The sequence below is a fragment of the Delphinus delphis genome, chromosome 4, assembly GCF_949987515.2.
Source record: "Delphinus delphis chromosome 4, mDelDel1.2, whole genome shotgun sequence".
In the NCBI taxonomy this organism is placed as follows: Eukaryota; Metazoa; Chordata; class Mammalia; order Artiodactyla; family Delphinidae; genus Delphinus; species Delphinus delphis.
Window position 1 is genome coordinate 126,340,872 of NC_082686.1, and position 20,249 is coordinate 126,361,120.

Consider the following 20,249-nt stretch of genomic DNA (forward strand, 5'->3'; position numbering starts at 1 on the left):
TACCTCCCCAAAGCCATTCCAAATATCATTAGGGATTAAGTTTCAACATATGGATTTGGGGTAGGGGTACATAAACATTCAGTCTTAGCAACTCTTTTGGGATCTTCTACATGTCTTAGTTTGGGATGTAAGTATGAAATAGAAATTTTGGAAAAGGAAAACCTTGTACCCATACTGGTTGCCCTGAATACCCTGAAAGTTCCCACTGCTGTGGCCAGAAGGCTACCTTCATGGGTTCTGAGGTACAGCTGCCACTTTAATATAACGTACGAAAACTTTGGATTTTCACCAAGTGAACATTGTGGTCGGTAATAACAGCAAAGTCAACAGATACAGAAGACCAAGGTCACTAGGTACAAGTGTCATGAGAACACAGGAAGCTGAGATGAGCTAGGGAAAGCTTTTTTTCTTTTTTGCCAATCACTTCAGGCATGTGTTAAGGCAATAGAGCATGGTTTGATTGCATCATCATATGGTACATTTTAAAAGTATTACGGCTTCATTGGGTATACACTGATAATGTACTGTTTTGTTTTCCTAGATAAGTATGAGAATTTTGAATGAGCGATTAGTGAGTTAAATTGTCACTGCAGCTTGTGGGAGGGACCTCATTAGGCTGACAGAATTTTATGCAACCTAGTGATAACATGTAATCTGACAACTTCAAACCCCCTAGTTTGGGAAATTCACTTTTTATTAATCCCTCAAATAAATGTTTATTAAAACCTTAACTGTAGTATTAAGAAAAGAATGGCTTGTTTTCTTCTAAATCATAATGTATCATACATTATATTGCAGCAGACGATTGATTTGGTGACAAGAAACAACACAGCTTTGCCTGTGTAGTAAGAGAATTTTGATGCAATACTTGATTTTAGCCAGAACGCCAAGAAGCAGTTGAGAATTTCTGATGCTAAAGAATTAAACTTCGTAGTTTTCAAGTCTTCTAGGAAAACATTTCCTGGCACAAAATGTTTACTAAATGTATTAGAGATTTTTAGAATAGATACCGTCAGTGTTTCATTCAAGGTGTAGCAGTAGACTGAGCTCCTTTTGAAATCATCATTTTGAGTGTAGTGATGGACTCATTTTTTAAGATCCCTAATGCCTAGCACATGGAGCTGTGCAGGGGCCAGGTATAGAGCCTTGTAGGCAGTAGTGTGAGGAGTTTAGATTTTGATATATGTAGAACACTTTGCTAGACTCCATTCTATTCAAGGGCAAACTACCCACAGCAGTTTGGCAACTCAGTTTAGTATATGAGGAAACATGGTATCCAGTTGTATACTTGTGGGTATCTGACCAGAAACTCATTATTCAATTACGTGTTTACTCCCTTATTTTTCATCATTTCCACTAGAATGGAAGCTCTGTGAGTACATAGATTTTTATCTTGTTTGTCAGTGGTCCTTTTACTTTCATTCTAACTTAAAAACAAAAAAATTATTTATTTATTTATTCATTCATTCATTTTGGCTGCGCCAGGTCTTAGTTGCGGCACGCGGGATCTTAGCTGTGGCGTGCGAACTCAGTTGTGGCATGCGTGCAGGATCTAGTTCCCTGACCAGGGATTGAACCCGGGCCCCTTGCATTGGGAGTGTGGAGTCTTACCCACTGGACCACCAGGGAATTCCCTCAGTCTAACTTTAAATTATTTACTTTGGGAAGGTAGATTATATTATTTTCAATATCTGAAGATTGAGCTAGTTAATTTACAGGTAGAAAATTGATGTTATGAGAACTGTCCCTTGAGAAGGGAAAGGATATAGGGATCAGAGTTGGAGCCAAGAGTGGCCCCTCGCTACCAACTTTGCTGCTGAAGAGTGGGAGATTTGTGAATAGCTGGCAGAAAAGGAAGGAAGTGAAATTGTAGCCATGGACTTCAGTAAAACTTTTTCCTTTCTTCAGCTCTTATACTGTTGCTGCTAGCAGGAGTTCTAGCTGATAAAATAGTTGCTCATCACCAAGTCCTGTCAGTTTTCTCTCTTGAATATTGAACACTTATTCTCCACTTTCCATTTCCACTGCCCTACCCTAGTCCAAGTTTTGTATTGTTTTGTTTTTTTTGTGGCCGTGCTGCTCGGCTTGCAGGATCTTAGTTCCCTCCACCAGGGATGGATCCCAGGCCCCTGGCAGTGGAAGCTTGGAGTCCTAACCACTGGACCACCAGGGAATTCCCAAAGTTTCTATTATCTCTTCTGTAGGACTACTGCAGACCATCTTGAGTAGTTTCTTCACATCTTACTGCCTTCTGGTTCACTGTCTACACTGTACCAAGTTGAGCTTTTCAAATTGCAAGTCTGGTTTTAAAAATCTGCCTAAAACTTTTTTGAAGTTTCCCAACATTCTTAGGCTGCAGTCCAACGTTGCCTAACTTAAGCCACAGGATCCTGCTTGGTCTGAGCCCTGTTTTCTTCTCCAGATCCACCTCCTTCCAGCCACGCAGGCCTCCTTTCCATTCCTGTGACGCTGTCATCTCTCTTGTCACGGAGTTTCTGTGACTGTTACTGTTCTCCTTGCTTGTTAACTGCTGTTCATCTTTCAGATCTCAGCACACAAATCACTTACTCAAGGATGCTTTCCCTAACCTTCCATTTTTAGATTAAAACTCTATATTATTCACTGTAGTAGCCTATTATATCTTTCCTTTGTAGCACTAAATGCAGTTATAGATTTCCATATATTTGACTAATTATCTGATTAGTGAGGTCAGGGACAGGCTGATTTTCCTCCCTATTGTATCTGCAGCACTCAACATAAGGTTTTGGTGGTAGTTTCTTTTTCCTCCAGTAAGCATTTGCTGAATGAATGAATCATTTTATTTGGTTCAGCTTTAGAAGCTTCTAATTCAGTCATTTTAAAAAAGTATAATCTAGTTCTGTAGATGTTTCTGCTTGTTTAATCTTGAACTTTGTTCCCACTTAATTTTTTCAAATATTACTATCATTGGGAGTTTAGTAAATGAATGTATCTCATCCTGCTTGTTCTCTTAGCTTGAGAAATTGTAAATATATTAATAATGTCATATTTTTTAAGAACTTTGAATGAATTTATACTATATTTTTATGTTATTATTTTACATAAAGCACACAGTATTTTAAAGTTTATATTTTGCTGATTGGGGCACAGATTCAGAGGTGGGGAGGATCTAAGATTCCACAATCAGATAGGAACTGAGGTCTACCTTTGAGTTCATGTCCTTTCTACTATAGTACAACTGCCTTTCACTGGTGACAGTTATAATTTTGAGTTTTTAATGATAAAAGTTACTTGAGAGAGTAAGCTGATACAAAGAAGATTTAACTTAGACTCAGCTCCTAATTCTGTTTCCAACATCCATACATTTTGAAAATGAGATTAGAAAATAATGTGAAAACATAATACTAAGATCACTTTTTTCCATTTGAATGAAGGAATATAAGTATGAATGCTGTATCTCAATGCAAATGCATAGATTTCTTGTAAGATAGATAAAAGTGGATTTATTGAAGTAGTCTCCTTAGAGACCAAATGAATTTGCTCTATAGGAAAAGAAGTAAGAGGGATATTACCTGTCTTAGTCAGTTCAGGCTGCTGTAACAAAGTACCACATACTGGGTAGCTTATAAACAACAGAAATTTATTTCTTACAGTTCTAGAGGCTGGAAGTCTGAGACCAGGGTGCCAGCATGGTCAGGTCTGGTGAGGACCCTCTTGTTCGTTGACTGCCAACTTATTGTATCCTCTGTGTTTTTCTTGTAAAGGTACTAAACCCATTCATGAGGACTCCACCTTTGTGATCTAATAACCCCCTAAAAGGCTCCACCTTCCAATCCCATCACATTGGGATTAGGGTTTCAACATGAGGATTTTTGTGGAGACACATTCAGTCCATTGCATTACCTATTTATTTCTCAGCGATTATATGATTTTTATGCAAGAGGAAGAAAAGTGTGCCCTTTTAATGCTGATGTTTGATAGTTCTATGAAATGTTTAATGATTTCATTAGTATTTTGACTGAAAGCTTCTTTTTTTTTAAACATTTGTGATAACTGAGTATTTATTAACAAAGTAATGGTGGTTCTTTCCCTTTTTTTTCTTTAGTCCGAGGGTCAGAAGGACTATACATGGTGAATGGACCACCACATTTTACAGAAAGCACAGTGTTTCCAAGGTATGGTTTATTTTGTCGAGTAATGTTACAGAGAACTATACAATGCACTCTAAAGTATTTTTGTTGTTATATTCTGAACAAAAAAGAAAAAGAACAGATAAGCTAGTTTCTTGGGACATATTATATAATATTAACAGAAGATGGAAAGAATGAAAGAATACATATTCTCTATCAAGAAAAATGATCTTTAGATTTGAAAATAATAGCTTAAGCATGTTTAAAAGAAAAGGTGTAGGCAATAGTGTAATTCAGTTCATGCCTCTGGCTTAGAAGAATTTTATCTTAGGGACTGAGGAAAAACCAGTAAATGTGATAGCCAAACCACTGCCTATAATCTTCGATAAATTATAGAATGAAAAAGTATAAGAAATGAAATATACAAAAAATATATACATATAAATATATAGCTAGATAAATAGAGAGACATTTTTCCCAAAAAGAAATAATGGAAAGGTAAACCAAAAACTAACAAAAGTCATTATCTATAGGAGGAGAGAGAATTGCAAGATCCAGGGGACATGTCTGTAAATGAACTTTGGTATATATAGTTTCGACTTTGGACCACGTAATTGTTTTAAATTTAAAAAAATATTTAAATGGAAAATGGGAACAAGTGAACCTAGCTTTATATTAAGTTGGTGACATAACCATATGATTATGTACAATATTCTTAAATGCATTCAATAGTTTTATTATTAATAGAAAATTGATGTTATCCTTTCAAATCTATTGTAGGGTAAAACAAATAAATAATTATATTAATGTCATTAGGAACCAAAGTTTCAGCATAAGAGTGAAGTGGGGAGATAGACTTGCATGTATCAATATGAATTCATGATTTCTTTTCATAAAAACATTTGTATTTCGTAGTTCTGTCCACTCTAAAGGGCTAGAGCCAGTGATAACCTGGTAGCAGTAAATACGTCACAGATTATGATTTCTAAATGCCATTCTTCACTAAAAGGAACCAGTTCCTTGGGGGAGTGGTCAACTCCAGGTATAGGACAAAAAATGTATGAGTTGAGCCATACATATCTTGTGCCAGAAAGCAAGGAAGTTATAAAAGGCTAATGGGGTTTTGCTAAACTGTCACAGGAGTCAACATGAAGGGGTTTATACCAACCTTAGATGGGACAATTTGAGCATTAAGAAGAATAATGACTCTAAGAATTAAGATGTGTTAAGTATATAAGTAGTCTGTAAAAAAATCCTCCTCCCTCCAAATCTTATTGGTCAGCATTAGAAATTGATGGGATCCTTGTTCATTACTTTGAAAATTGATAAAGAAAGAAAAAAATCAAGCATTTATGTTGCCTTTCCTGTACAAACTATTTTTCAGTAACCAAATTGTTGATGAGGAAAACTTCTTTATAGAACAGTAATAAATTTAAAAAGAATGATGGGATTAGATAATCACCATTTTGTTATCCTAAAGAAGTCATGTATCGGTGGTTCTCAAACTTTTGCATGCATCACAGTCATCTGAAGAGCTTGTTAAAACACAGGATACTGTTCCCTCTTCAGATTTTCTGATTCATTAGATCTGGGGCAGGGGCCCAAGAATTAGAATTTTTAACAAGCTCCTAGGTAATGCTGACACTGCAAGTCTGCACACTTTGAGAACGACTGATCTATGCAAATGATCATTAAAAGATGCTGTTAAATGAACTGTTGATAGGGAACTTTATAATCAGGCTGCCATCATCTGACTCTATTGACCATTGTTTTTTACTAGACTCAGTTCTCTAGAACCTTGTTACAGGAAGTATGGGCCCAAGATCAGCCATACTGGCATCACCTTGAGCCAGTGCAGAAATCAAACATCAGAACATCTCAGGCCCTTCGCAGCTTACTGAATCAAAGTCTGTATTTTAACCAGCTCCTCAGTGATTTGTATGCACATTAATATTTGAAAAGCACCACTTTAGAAAATAAGAGTCTGTGTTAAAGCTTTTGTGCTGCGCTTCATTGGGGTGTGCAATCCCAAGGCAGCAGGAGTGAGGGGGAAAGGAAATGAGACAAGGAAGAAGTGAAAGCAAATACAGAGTGAGGTGCACTGAACTGACCACAGATTCACAAAATCCATCCAAGTTGCTTGGTCATGCAGAATTTCTCCAGAGAGGTTGTATAGAACCACTGTGCCTTAGAACAATCTGTTTTGAAGAGGATGGGTACGAAATTGGTCTGCAGCCAGAATCTTCTTTTGATCTGTTCGGGTTGAATCTGAGTGCCCGTGCTTCTCTTCCTGCTACTGCAATAGGCATAATGGAAGCCGTGCTGAAATGGGGCCTTCATTCTTGGAGAGTCTAAGACAACCAGTGGTGTTAGGAGATGAGGTGGCCAGGTCTCTTCGTGGTGCCTGGGAGCAGGAAGGATTAGGTGAGTCTGAGCAGGCGCATAATGAGTCCAGTACAATCTCAGCATCACTAAGAGCAGAACAAGGAGACATTATGTGTCTCCTGGTAAGTTGCAATAGGAACTATGCGGTACTTACCTTCTATGAAGATTTTTTAAAATCTGCTTCTAATCAGGCTTTTAGATGAATGGTCCTTGAATTTGGCTGCACATTAGAATGACTTGGGGAGCTTTTAAAAAACCGGATATCCAAATACTGGCTATTAAATGATAGTAAGGAATTATTGTTTATTTCATGAGTTAAAGTGGCATGGTGGTGGTTCTCTTTTTTAAAAATGCCCTCGTCAGTTAGAGATGCATACTGAAGTATAGAGTAAAATGATATGACATCTGGTTTTGCTTTAAAATATTCTGGCATTAAATGTGAAAGTAGGGAGTAGATTAAAGAAAACTGACCATGAGTTAATCATTATTTAAGCTTGGTAGTAAGTGTGTAGGGGGGTTATCATACTTTTGCTCTATTTTTGTGTATATTTGAAATTTTTCATTTAAAAGGTTGTTCCAGAAGGAAATAGACAAAATTTTCCAAATGCCAAAATTAAGAAAAGATTTGAAGTCTGGATACTATAGTCTAGGAAGCTTGCCTTCATTCTTAAACAGAATTCTAGAATGAGTTATTAAAAAGACAATTTATAATCATTACAATAAGGAGGTAATCATTGGAGTCAAAATGAGCTTGCTAAGAATAAATTGTTTCACGTTTATCTCATTTCCTTTCTGAGTAGAATTTCCAGACACATCAGAATAGAACTATAAACATGATTTTAGCAAAGTATGTGAGAAATGAGAAAGTCTTTTGGTTGAATGATGTTAGTGACAGAGTTGTCATTGGTTAAGAGCTGTGAAGTCAGCTGACTAATAAGTTGATTTAGTTTGAGGGAAGGACTATTGGTGAGCCACAGGAGCTTGTTAAAAGGTCATCCAATATTCTCATAATTAATTTAGATGATAGCTTAGAATTATGTTTTATAACTTATATTTTACTTAAATCTGTGAGGAATGACTAATGCTTTTAAAAGGGAAAATGAAGATATAAGTAGATATCAGTAGGCTGGAATAATAGACCAAAAGTTGGGTAAGATTTAAAAAGAATAATTGTAAAATTCTGCCTTAAGGTTCAGAAATAAGTTGCACAAGTATAGAATGGAGGACATCTTGGTCATAGCTATTTATGTAAGGGAGTGAGAAAAAAATGTTTTAGTAACTATACACTGAGGATAAGCTACCATTATTGTATGATTGCAGAAACACAAATGTCATCTTCAGATGAATTAATGCAAAGACAGTGTCCAGGACTTCCCTGGTGGCGCAGTGGTTAAGAATCCGCCTGCCAATGCAGGGGACACGGGTTCAAGCCCTGGTCCAGGAAGATCCCACATGCCACGGAGCAACTAAGCCCGTGCGCCACAACTACTGAGCCTGCACTCTAGAGCCCGCGAGCCACAACTACTGAAGCCCGTGTGCCTAGAGCCCGTGCTCCACAGTAAGAGAAGCCACTGCCATGAGAAGCCCGCACACTGCAACCAAGAGTAGCCCCTACTTGCGGCAACTAGAGAAAGCCCGCACACATCAACGAACACCCAACGCAGCCAAAAGTATAAAATAAATAAAATAAATAAATTTATTTAAAACAACAACAACAGAAACAAAGACATTGTCCAGTTTAGAAGGGGTGTACTGGTCAGTTCTGTGTGTGTCGTTATTTGACAATTCAAATATTTGTTAGCCACAAAGTTCTGATCTAATGTTGTGACTACACATATGGACATCTACTGTACACACATGCACACATTTCTGTTTGGGTCTTCATTATCACTGGGAGGTGTACTCACAGTAGCCATCTCCAGTTGAGAAATACAGTACTTAAAGTTTTGATCGTTTGATAGAAGGTTGCCAAGAAGTTCTAGTTCCACAGGTTAGTTTTTGTACAGAATCCTGCATCCATATTTTTTTAATGTGAAGATCCTCGTATCGTTGTTATACTTTCTGTCTCTGCACATGAGAAATTGGTGGAAGGTCTTTGTCCTTGAAATCCAGGGTCACCTCTTGGCCGCTTGAGGATATTTTATCCACCATTGTTTTGTTATGCAGGTAGTTTGGGAAATTCTTCACAAAACCTCCGTGTTGAAATCCTTCAGCTCTCTCAAGATAAGGGCTGACAGCTGGTAGCTTCCACATACACCTACATTTTTGGGTTTTCATACCAACTAGTTATTTACCCAAAAGGGCTCTATTTCTTACTTAACATTGGTCTGTTGGTATAAAATCAATTTCCAGCCTTACAGTGGTAGTTGGCACTGCATTTTAAGTGAGAAAGTATTTTTGGTAGACTAAAGCATTTTGGAATTATTTTCTAAAATTTATGTAAGTTCTTAGTCATTAAATTTGTGGTAAGATTGTGGATTTTTAATCAGATTTTTTAAAAAAGTATTAATGCTTATGAATTTAAGCTTTTTTTCTTATTATTTTCAGAGAATCTGGGAAAAATTGCAAAACCTGTACCTTTAGTAAGGATGGAACCTTGTTTGCCTGGGGCAACGGAGAAAAGTGAGTGTTCATTTATATAACATTTTATGTGTGTGTTGTGAATATAAAACATAATTGTTTTATGTGAATAACATGTATTTGGATGTCATTTATAAAGTCCATCTTTTAATGTGTTGGTGCTGTTAGGTATTATCTCCAATATAACATCCATAGAACATCTACGAAGTTGTTAGTTTCTATTTATGTGCCAGGACTTCTTTGAGTTCTCTAGTTACTTAGAATGAAAAAGTAACATATGGGGCTTCCCTGGTGGCGCAGTGGTTGAGAGTCCGCCTGCCGATGCAGGGGACACGGGTTTGTGCCCCGGTCCGGGAAGATCCCACATGCCGCAGAGTGGCTGGGCCCGTGAGCCATGGCTGCTGAGCCTGTGCGTCCGGAGCCTGTGCTCCGCAACAGGAGAGGCCACAACAGTGAGAGGCCCGCGTACAGCAAAAAAAAAAAAAGAGCAATTAATTTAATGCAGAAGAAGCTGAGAGGTTGTTTTAAATAGTGCTCTAAGTGATTGGTTAGGGTTTCTTAAGTTCTGCACTAACATTTAGAGAATAACTCTCTTTGCTTGTTTATGGTAGATACCTTATATCTTTGCTGTTAACTTATTAACAACTGTCTATATTTATTACTGTTAGTTTTATTGTGTATAACAGCATGTCATCTAAATATAAGTTATTCAAAAGTATGTTTGGTATAGTCTGTATTACATAAAATAATCAGATTACAAAATTGGTCTTGCCAAAAAAAAAAGTATTTTGGTTCAGTGTTCATAATTTCACTTAGAAAACCAATTCTTTTCAGTTTTCCATAGTCACTGTATTTCAGTTCACAGCAGGAAAATGCCTGAATATCTGTTGCTTGGTTTAAAGTTATTTTTGTTGTTTTTAGCCAGATATAATATCTTAGGTTTTTTAAAGGGGGAAAAATGATTGCATCCTTTTGAAAAGTATATTTTAAATGTTTCTTACACAGTGGTACTATATTCTGAGGTCTTTCAGCTATCAGGTCAGATTGGATTAACACATGATTTTTAAAAATGCTAAAATGATTGCGTTGAATTAGTTGATTCATTTCTATGACTATAAGTAGCTGGCAGAATTAGCTTTTATAATTAAAAATGTTCATCAGTATTTTATTTTTTTTTTAAGTTATTGAATCCAACCAACAAACTACTACTCTCAAATTGTTAAGAATATAATTATATTGGGTCCTATTCACAGTGTTAACAGACAGTCTTACTCTCAGCCTCAAAGAAAGGACGTACTCTCAACTTTTCTTATTTCTTTAGGTGTAACCTATTGTGGGTATTTGGGGGGTTTTTTCCAATCCATATTTTATTATTTTTCTAATATTTATATATATATTTTTTTATTTGGTTGCGCTGAGTCTTAGCTGTGGCATGGGAACTCTTAGTTGCGACATGCATGTGGGATCTAGTTCCCCACCAGGGATCGAGCCCAGGCCCCCTGCATTGGGAGTGCAGTCTTAACCACTGCGCCAGGGAAGTCCCTAAATCCATATTTTAGTTTACACTATTTGAGTAATGAGTTGATAGAAATTTACTATCTGATGGAACGTATCATACATCTTTTCATTGCCTGTTATCTTTTTGAGGAATCCGTTATTCTACTAGCTTACAGTTTATTGAGTAAGTCTATTTTCACTTTGGCAATTATTATTAATTTTTTATATGTCATATCTCCACTTTGTTTTCTGTTGGATTCAACTCAATCCTCTTAATATGTCCCTACGTGTTGTGTCCATCTTTTTAATAGATTTTTTTATACCTGGTTCTAGCATTTATTTCCTTAAGGTGCTGCAGCCATAACAATACATATTGTTCCTGGGGCAAGAGAAACAGATATAGTGTATTGATTGTGGTCTTTGCTGGGTTCACGGTTAACTAAGTCAGAAGCTATAACTGTGATTTTTCCTTAAATGTGTGCTTATTAAAATAAAATAAACACCCTTCATTAAACTAAGAATAACTTTAAAGTTTATTAACAACAACAAAAAAGAAAGCTTCATGTAATTCTAAAATATGTAATTTACAGTAAGTTGTAAAGAATCTACAGTCATAAGTGTGTGTGTTTGTGTGTATGTTTCTGTGTTTAAATAATATATGCTAATTGTTTATTCTTACCAGTTGCCACTTATCCTAACCCAGCGTCCTCAAACTTGAGTTGAACAAAGTAACTTTAAGGAACTTCTGCAATGAGATGGAGTATCTTTTTTTTTTTCTTTCTTTCTTTCACCACAAGGACTACATAAGAGCAAGTCAGGCCAAACAGGTTTCAGAGCATTGCTCTGGCATTTATTAGGAGTATGCTCTTGGGCAAATCATCAGATCATTTCATTTTTCTAACTTTCAGTTTTACCATTTGTAAAATGGAGATGATAATACCTGTTTTATGAGATTGTTGTGAGGATTAAATGAGAAAATGTACATAAAGTGGTTAAACCAGAACATGGTTCATAGAAAGTGTCCCCAAAAGTGGAAACTGCTTTTTTTTTTTTTACAATTATTGTCTTTTTTGTCATTGTACCACGATAATTCTTACAGTAATATCTTTTGTAGACTGCTTCTGAGATTTTTATAGACATCAAAAGTATCCTTGCTGATTTCCCTAGCCGCTGCAGTTTCCATTTACTCAAATTAAAAAATAGATACTTTTCATTTTCTCTTGGATTTGAAATTCGTCAGCTTGTCTGTAGATTTGTTCTGTGTTCGCTTAAAGGCCTGTTTTTTCCTTTTTGGTTGAAGGTGGTATCTGTTGTATCTTTGTGCAAATTCTATACTACTTCCCAACACCAGCCTTAAATAGGGGCCTTTTGGTAAAATGTACACTCTTTTACGTTAAAGTGTTTATTGGATATTTTCTAGAACTGACTAAAAATTGATTTTTATGAGGAATGAACACTTTAGAGTGATCTGTACTTAAAAAGAAGTATGAATGTTTTGGATAGTGCTGGCTATTGTGAAACAGTGTTTCATTGCTGAAGTAATTTCTTTTGAAACCAGAATAAATGTTATCAATGTCACTAACAAGGGACAACTGCACTCCTTCGACCTTCCAAAGACAGTTTGCCTTGAGTTCTCGCCAAAAAACACTGTCCTGGCAACGTGGCAGCCTTACACTAGTAAGTATTTTCCAATTGTAAAAATATTCTGACAGGACCAACTCAGTGGGGAAAAAAAAGGAGGTTTATAACCTTATAGGAAAGTAATTAATATTTATGATAGTAAATAGTGTTTGAGAATATTTTTAATTGACAATGAATCTTGTATTCCCCAAATAGAATGTACTTTAAGTAATTTCAAGGTATAGTAAGTTAGTGAGAAGATCCATCATGAGATAGAGGAAAAGAAAAAAGCTCAAGGGAAAATTTGTAAAGTAAATAACCAATGGATAGAGAAGATCGCAAAAATTAAGAAGAATAATGACCTTTAAAATAAAAATCGTTTTATATAATTATAAATGAAAGAGGAAGTACAGTAGACACAACATCTAAGAAATGTTTATGGTGTGACAAAGGTAGGAAATGGTGTGTCATTTTCTAACGCATTTAAAGATCTAATATACATTATATGAACATTTTATTGGCTTGGCCAACAGTTCGTTGGGTTTTTCCATAACATCTTACAGAAAAATCCAAATGAACTTTTTAGCCAACCCAATATATAGCAGTGCTTCATAGATCAGTGATAAAATATTGGGTCCCGGTATAGGGCTTATTTTAAGAAGCATTTTGTAATAATGTGGATATTGTTGAATAAATATATGATAGTAGCTCATTGTTGGGTTATGAACTTCCTGAGTTCGTTCTTCCAAGAGGCATGGACTCTAATGAATATTATTTTTCCAAGTAAGTAAAAGGGAAATTGAGAATCAGTTGAAGACTGTGAGTGGTTTTATATAACTTTTTTTCATGTGTGTGACTTACAGACACAGCTTTCGTGATAAGACAGTTTAATCTGTTTAACAGCAAGCTATGTCACACTTAATCTCTTAAGTATTCTTAAAAACTGTAGTAATTAACTCATTTCAGAAATAACAAAATTCTGCTCAGACAGCCGTCATATTGTCATAGCTTTAGGAATGGATGATTAAATCTATAATTAAAGCTAAAGGGGAAAGTTGATTTAAAGCAGCTCTTACCCGATCTTTATAATCTTGTTCAAATTTTTTCTAAGAATGAAATCTTTTTACTAGTGTTAGGAGACAATTACTGCAAAAATTTTTGTTTTTATGGCAGCTTCTAAAGATGATACAGCTGGGATACCTAACCTACAACTTTATGATGTGAAAACTGGGACGTGTTTGAAGTCTTTCATCCAGAAAAAAATGCAAAATTGGTAAATAAATGCTTTAAAATACTGATTATTTTTAAATATATTAAATATCTTTGTTGTACGTTATTTTTTTCTCTGGTATTGATTTAGAAAATAACTTCTCAGATCAAAATCTAGATCTTTAAGGATTTTGTATGTGAGAATGTAATAGAGTAAAAACTTGATCTTTTATTTAGTATTTGAATCAAAAGGAATAATATTTTTCTATTATATATGCTGACTAAAACTATTAGTAACTGACTTGACATCATATTTATAAGTATTTTTCCTTAAATAGTAAACAATATCATAAACTTTAACATGTTAACATATGATGTTACATTCTATTTAAAATTTTTTAATATTCTTTCTTTTCAATGTAGGTGTCCATCCTGGTCAGAAGATGAAACTCTTTGTGCCCGAAATGTTAACAATGAAGTTCACTTCTTTGAAAACAACAATTTTAGTATGGAAAGATTTATGAAATAATTTTATTATTTGCTATAAATATGTACAGTTTTTATTGCCTTATATGGTATCATAGGGTTCTCCTAAATACTGTTAATATATTAACAGTTGCTGTTATAGTAATTCATTTGAATAACTCCAAGTGTAATTGCTAGTAAAACTTTATAACGTAAACATTCTTTTATAATAAACTTTTACTATCTAATAATTACTATTAAGACATTTGAGTACCTCTTTCTGAATTTAGTTGCTATTGAAATTCTGTGATACAAATTTTTAAAATATTTTGTTGTGTAGAATTTCAAATACAAAAGTAGACACCTAGTCCCATAGCCATCAGCCCATTGCCAAACTTTCTTCATCCATGCATCTGTCCACCTACCATCTCTTCTACTCTGCTAAAGAAAATTGTAGACATCGTATAATTTTACCTATAACTATTTCAGTATGTATTCTGAAGATTAGGGCTCTTAATATTTTTTTCAAACTTAGTCATAATACCATTATCACAGATTATAGAATATCTGGTCAGTGTTCAAATTTCTAATAATTGAAAATGTGATAATTTTTTTAAAACTCAGGATCCAAATAAGGTCCTTCACATTGCAATTGATTTATATATCTTTTAAGTTTCTTTAAGCTATAAGTTCCCTCTTCATTCTTTTTTCCCCCTTGCAATTTATTATTTAAGAAACAAAGTTACTTGTCTTATATATACTCCCATATTTGAGTTTTGCTCTTGTATCCCATTCTGTAATTTAACATGTTCATCTGTTTCCTGTAAATAACTATTTGGATCCAGAGTTGATCAGCTTCAAGTTCTTTTTTGGGGAGCTGAGGGCAAGACTACATCATAAGGCCATGTTCAATTCTTTTATCAAGAAGCACATAATGTCTCATTGTCTTTAATTTTGTATGGTTAATTGGCGTTAATGTTCAATGCGTGGTTAAAAATTGGTGATACTATAGTTTCCCTCCTTCCCCTATCATTTATTAGCTGTACTACCTCTATAAGGAGAAATTCCCCTTTCTACTGTTTGGTTACCTAGTGGACCATTTATATGGGAAAGGCAAAATAAGTATTCTTCTCCTTTATCACTTTTAATAAAATGAGTTCTTTCTCTAGCAATCTCCATTGCAACCGATTAGTCCCCACCCCCAACCTAATGAACTATGGATTTAAACATGATGTGTTTCAATCCATTTTAATTACTATTCTTATTGATTCTCAAATTGTCCCATCATTGGTCAATTAGTCTTTAATGACTTTTTTGCTACATGGTAGGACAAATCATTCTAGGATTATCTGGTATATTTCTTGCTATACACCTAGAATCAGCCAATTCTCCAATATACTCTGCTCCCTTTTAGTGGAAAATGGTATTTAGAGACCACAGTCTGGGTGTAGAGGATTCTCATTGCTACTGTGTTGATTGATCATTGTTTCTAGGCCTTTTTTTTTTTTTTTTTTAATCTTATATCTGTATTGCCTTTGCCAACACCAAGAATGTGTTTCTCTGGGATAACAGGGGTGATAGTTTGAGAATATCACATCCACATAATTATTCATTTGCTTTATTCTTCATTGACCACATAGCATTCTTAGAATAGCAATACCAATAGTAACACCTATAACATGATTACTGAAAAATAATTTAAAGAAGAAAGTTTTGCAGTTCCTTTTGTCCTTAGAATATTCCATTGGTGACTGAACACTTTTTAGTACAGTCACTGACTTACAATAGTTTGAGTTAAGATTTTTCAACTTCATGATGGTGTGAAAGTGCTATGTATTCAGTAGAAATTGTACTTTGAATTTCATTCTCTTCCTGGGCTAGCGCCATGTGGAATGGTACCCTCTCGTGATGCTGGGCAGCAGCAGTGAGCCACAGCTCCCAGTCAGCCACATGATCACAAGGGTCAACAATTGATACACTTAGAACTCTTTTGGACCTGTACAGACATTATGTTTTTCACTTTCAGTTGATTATTCAATAGATTACATGAGATATTCAACACTTTATTATAAAATAGCCTTTGTGTTTAATGATTTTGCTCAACTGTAGACTAATATTAAGTGTTCTGAGCACTTAATATTTAAGGTAGTCTAAGTTAAGCTATGATGTTCAGTACATAAGGTTTATTAAATGCATTTTCAACTTACGATATTTTCAACTTACCATGGGTTTATCAGGACATAACCCCATCATAAGTCGAGAAAGTAGAATGGGAATTGGCAAATGTTCACATGTACAGAAGATGGCATGCAGGCTGATTTTGACACCATCTACACAGTCATTTAGCATTACCCTTCAATTTCCTGCTTTTGAGGCTTAATCCTTTCCCCACTAATTTGGGGTTAGCTTGCTCGCTTATCTTCCTTGCCTCTTTATGAGCATGCCAGAAGAAGGGGGCTGCCAGTTTAGCAGTTTGGTATGCTACTTTTGAATAGCTGTTGGTCTCTATATTTGAACAAAGAAAGAGTAATAGCTCTTGATCCCGTTAACTAGGAGAGTGTAGTGTTCATAACGTGGTTTCTTACTGCCTGGCACAGAGTAAGCACTCAACAAATATCGGCCATTGTTATAGTTACTATTGTTGATTATCATTGTTGTGGATCTGTTTATCACATTAGTTACAGAATTTTCATTTCCACGTTCTATGGTAGCAAGCTAGGGTCATCTGTCCCATCAAATGGGCTCTAAGACTACTTTAGTTCAGAGATTTAAGAGAAGAGAACTGATATTTATTTAATACCTACTGTGTGCCTGGCACTGTACACTAGGAATTAGGTATGTAATCCCATTACTTGCCCAAGGTCACACAGTGACTGAGTAGGAATTCAAGCATAGGTCTGTCTCACTCACCCATGCTTTTTCCACTCTGTTACTCTGCCTCACCAACATGAGACTACAGTGAGCTGTTTTGTGTATAGTTACGTTAAGCTTTTATAATGCATTCAGAATTTGAGATATTTCTATTAGCTTCTCTCATTAATCTAATACCATTTACTTTTTTTTTAGATACATTTGCAAATAAGTTGCATTTGAAAAAAATTAATGATTTTGTGTTATCACCTGGACCCCAGCCGTACAAGGTAACTGCTAATGTTTTTGTTTGTTCATGTGGAATATTATGAGATTAAACCTTTTCCTAGTTTTTAGTGACTTTAAAAACATGTCCATCTTAGTTTATATGCTTCAAAAACTTTAAATCATTATTTATGTCTGTGTATCTTAGGTGGCTGTCTATGTTCCAGGAAGTAAGGGTGCACCTTCATTTGTTAGATTATATCAGTACCCCAACTTTGATGGACCTCATGCAGCTTTAGCCAATAAAAGTTTCTTTAAGGCTGATAAGGTTACAATGCTATGGAATAAAAAAGGTATGATAAATATATTTTATCTCCCATTTTGTTTATCAAGCATTAATTTAGACTTATATTCCTATGTGTATAGAAAAAGAAAAGAGTATCAGTGCTTATTCAGTGAAAATTTACATGTGCTTTGTTACAATCACCATTAGTTTAATTTGTGTTTTAAATCTAATTAAAGTTTTTACCCTTACAGCTACTGCTGTGTTGGTAATAGCTAGTACTGAAGTTGACAAGACAGGAGCTTCCTACTATGGGGAACAGACGCTGCATTACATTGCCACAAATGGAGAAAGTGCTGTGGTGCAATTACGTGAGTGTTCCAGCAGTCTTCCTTTAATAGAATAAATGATAGTAAAAACTACAGTGCCATAAAGATGATACCATCTAAGTTCTTGATCAAGTGATAGAACTCGCATATTTTAATAACCTTTAAGATAAAATTCCTCTTATCATCCCCAAACATACCTTATTTTGACAGAATCCAATTAGTTAATTTAGTTATGCCAGCAGTTTAGTAGGGAACTTGCTGAGTGAGATAATTCCATTGTAATAGCTCTTTGGGGACTTGTTTAATTAATTATGACAGCAAGTTGGTGTAGTGTGTTTAGCACCATCTTCAGAACTGAAGAGTTTTAACCACTTCATATTTTGTTTTGATGAGTTAACTGTGAAAAACTAGTTTTAAAATTCTGGCAACTCCCTAATCTTTTTTATTTTGAATTGAACATGTAAGGGTAAGGTAACCTTTCTTTCAAAAACTGTGTATTCCCATTCAAATCAGGAACAAAACAAGGATGACCCGCCCCCCCTTCCATTTATTATTTAACATTCTGAAAGACCTAGTCAGTGAACCTGATCAAGAGACTAAGTATACAGTTTTGAAAGGTGAAAATCGAATCATCTCTGCTCATCAGATGAAGTTACAGCATAAACAACAGCCTCTTAAAAAGCAAAATGGAAGGAAAGATTCCATATACAGCAACAAAAAAGAAATATATAGGGCTGATGGGAAGAAAACTTTAAAACTTCTGAGGGGCAAACTATAACCTTTAATAACTTTACAAGATGTCATTTCTCTCCAAATTGATCTAAAAATTAAACTAAAATGCCAGTAGATTTTCTTTTTTACAACTAGATAAGCTGGTTCTAAAGTTGATATTGAAAAATAAACATGCAAGAATGTTTTGAAAACTTCGCAAAAAAAAAGAGTAGCGAAGGAGGGATTCTGATACTATTAGATATTAAAATGTAAAGCAATTGTAATTAAGACAATTTGGTTCTGGCTTACGGATAAGCAGATAAATCAGTGGAACACAATAGGATCCACAAATAGATCCATACTTCCAAAGCCATTGACATACAATAAAGTCAGCATTTGAATCAATGCAGGAAAATATTGATCATTTAATATATGGTTTGGGGACAGTTGGCTAGCTATTTGGAACAAAAAGTTACTATTGCTAATTCTTTACCAAAATAAGTTCCAATTGGGCCAAAAAATTGTATCTAAAACTACAGAACTAGAAGTAAATGTGGGAGAATTGTTTTCTAATTTTTTTTAAATTTTTATTGGAGTATAGTTACTTTACAATGTTGTTAGTTTCTGCTATACAGCTACAGCAAAGTGAATCAGCTATACATATATTTTTCTAATCTTAAAGTAGAAAAAGACTTTAAACAAGGTAGAAGTCGTATGGGGAAAGTGATAAATTTTAGTATATGAAATTACAGATTTCTACACTGGGGGAAGAAAAGAGTCCATAAATTAAGCAAAACAAACAAAAAATTAGGGAAAAAAGTTTTAGACAAGGGATAAATATGAGAAAAGGTGAATTTTGTTAATATCTCAAGTGTAACAATAAAAGACCAATAACAGGAGAGAAAAATAAGTATAGGACAGTAAAAAATAGTCCACAAAAAAGAAATAAAATTATGTATAAGTATACTAAAAGGTGTTTCCTTTATAATAAAGGAAAACAAGATACAATTTTTCACTTAGTAGGTTGGCAAAGATAAAAATATGAAACAGTATGAGTGAGAGTGAGGGGAGAATCTTTGCTATCAAAAACTACTGGTAGGGCTTCCCTGGTGGCACAGTGGTTGGGAATCTGCCTGTCAATTCAGGGGACACGGGTTCGAGCCCTGGTCCGGGAAGATCCCACATGTCGCGGAGCAGCTAAGCCCGTGCGTCACAACTACTGAGCCTGTGCTCTACAGCCCATGCTCCGCAACAAGAAAAGCCATTGCAACGAAGAGTGGCCCCCACTCGCCGCAACTAGAGAAAGCCCATGCACAGCAACAAAGATCCAACGCAGCCAAAAATAAATACATTTAATAAAAAAAAAAACAAAAAAAACCACTACTGGTAGTGTAAACTGGTACAAGTTCTTTGAAGGGCATTGTGTTGTACATTATGAAGTAAATGTATGTGCCCTTTGACCAGGCAGTTTCTCTCCTACAGATGTATTTGTGTACATTTACAGTGGACTATAAACAGCGAGATTTGTAATGGAATACAGTGCAACTGAATGAGGCAGAGCTCAGTGTGCTTACATGGAAAAATTTCCAAGAGTATTAAATGAAAACAACAAAGGTTTAGAACTTTTTGTGTGTGTGTAAGTGCTTAAGAGAGAGATGCTTAATTTCAACAAAAATATTCTGAAAGGATATGCAAGAAGTATAACAGAGGGCTGCCTTTGCGTAGAGGGACTTATTTTTGTGGCATGTCTTTTTATATAGTTTGTATCTTTATTACTGTATGCATATATTACCTCTTCCAAGAAAAACTAGTTTTTTAATAGTAATAATAACCTATGCTTCTATGAGCCCACATTGCCAGAACGTTTACAAGAAATTAAGGGACTTCCCTGGTGGTCCAGTGGTTAAGACTCCGTGCTTCCACTGCAGGGGAGCACGGATTTGATCCCTGGTCAGGGAACTAAGATCCCATATGCTACGCGGCATG

General features: G+C 35.1%; 1 protein-coding gene across 4 annotated transcripts in view; it reads left to right on the forward strand.

Annotated features, from left to right (window-relative positions):
* EIF2A (eukaryotic translation initiation factor 2A) overlaps positions 1-20,249 on the forward strand; it is a 37,689-nt gene that overhangs the window by 5,576 nt on the left and 11,864 nt on the right. For 2 of the 4 annotated variants that reach the window (XR_009519334.1, XM_060011416.1), the window contains exons 2-9: positions 4,085-4,154; positions 9,042-9,116; positions 12,130-12,248; positions 13,365-13,464; positions 13,824-13,906; positions 16,932-17,005; positions 17,149-17,293; positions 17,478-17,594. Coding sequence is in view for 3 of the 4 variants with exons in the window: in XM_060011416.1 (XP_059867399.1) it covers positions 4,085-4,154; positions 9,042-9,116; positions 12,130-12,248; positions 13,365-13,464; positions 13,824-13,906; positions 16,932-17,005; positions 17,149-17,293; positions 17,478-17,594 (783 nt within the window). In the remaining variant the exon portion in view is untranslated. Of the gene's footprint in view, positions 1-3,653; positions 3,744-4,084; positions 4,155-9,041; positions 9,117-12,129; positions 12,249-13,364; positions 13,465-13,823; positions 13,907-16,931; positions 17,006-17,148; positions 17,294-17,477; positions 17,595-20,249 lie in introns of those variants that run through there. The other 2 variants (XM_060011417.1, XM_060011418.1) reach the window with 2 other exon arrangements.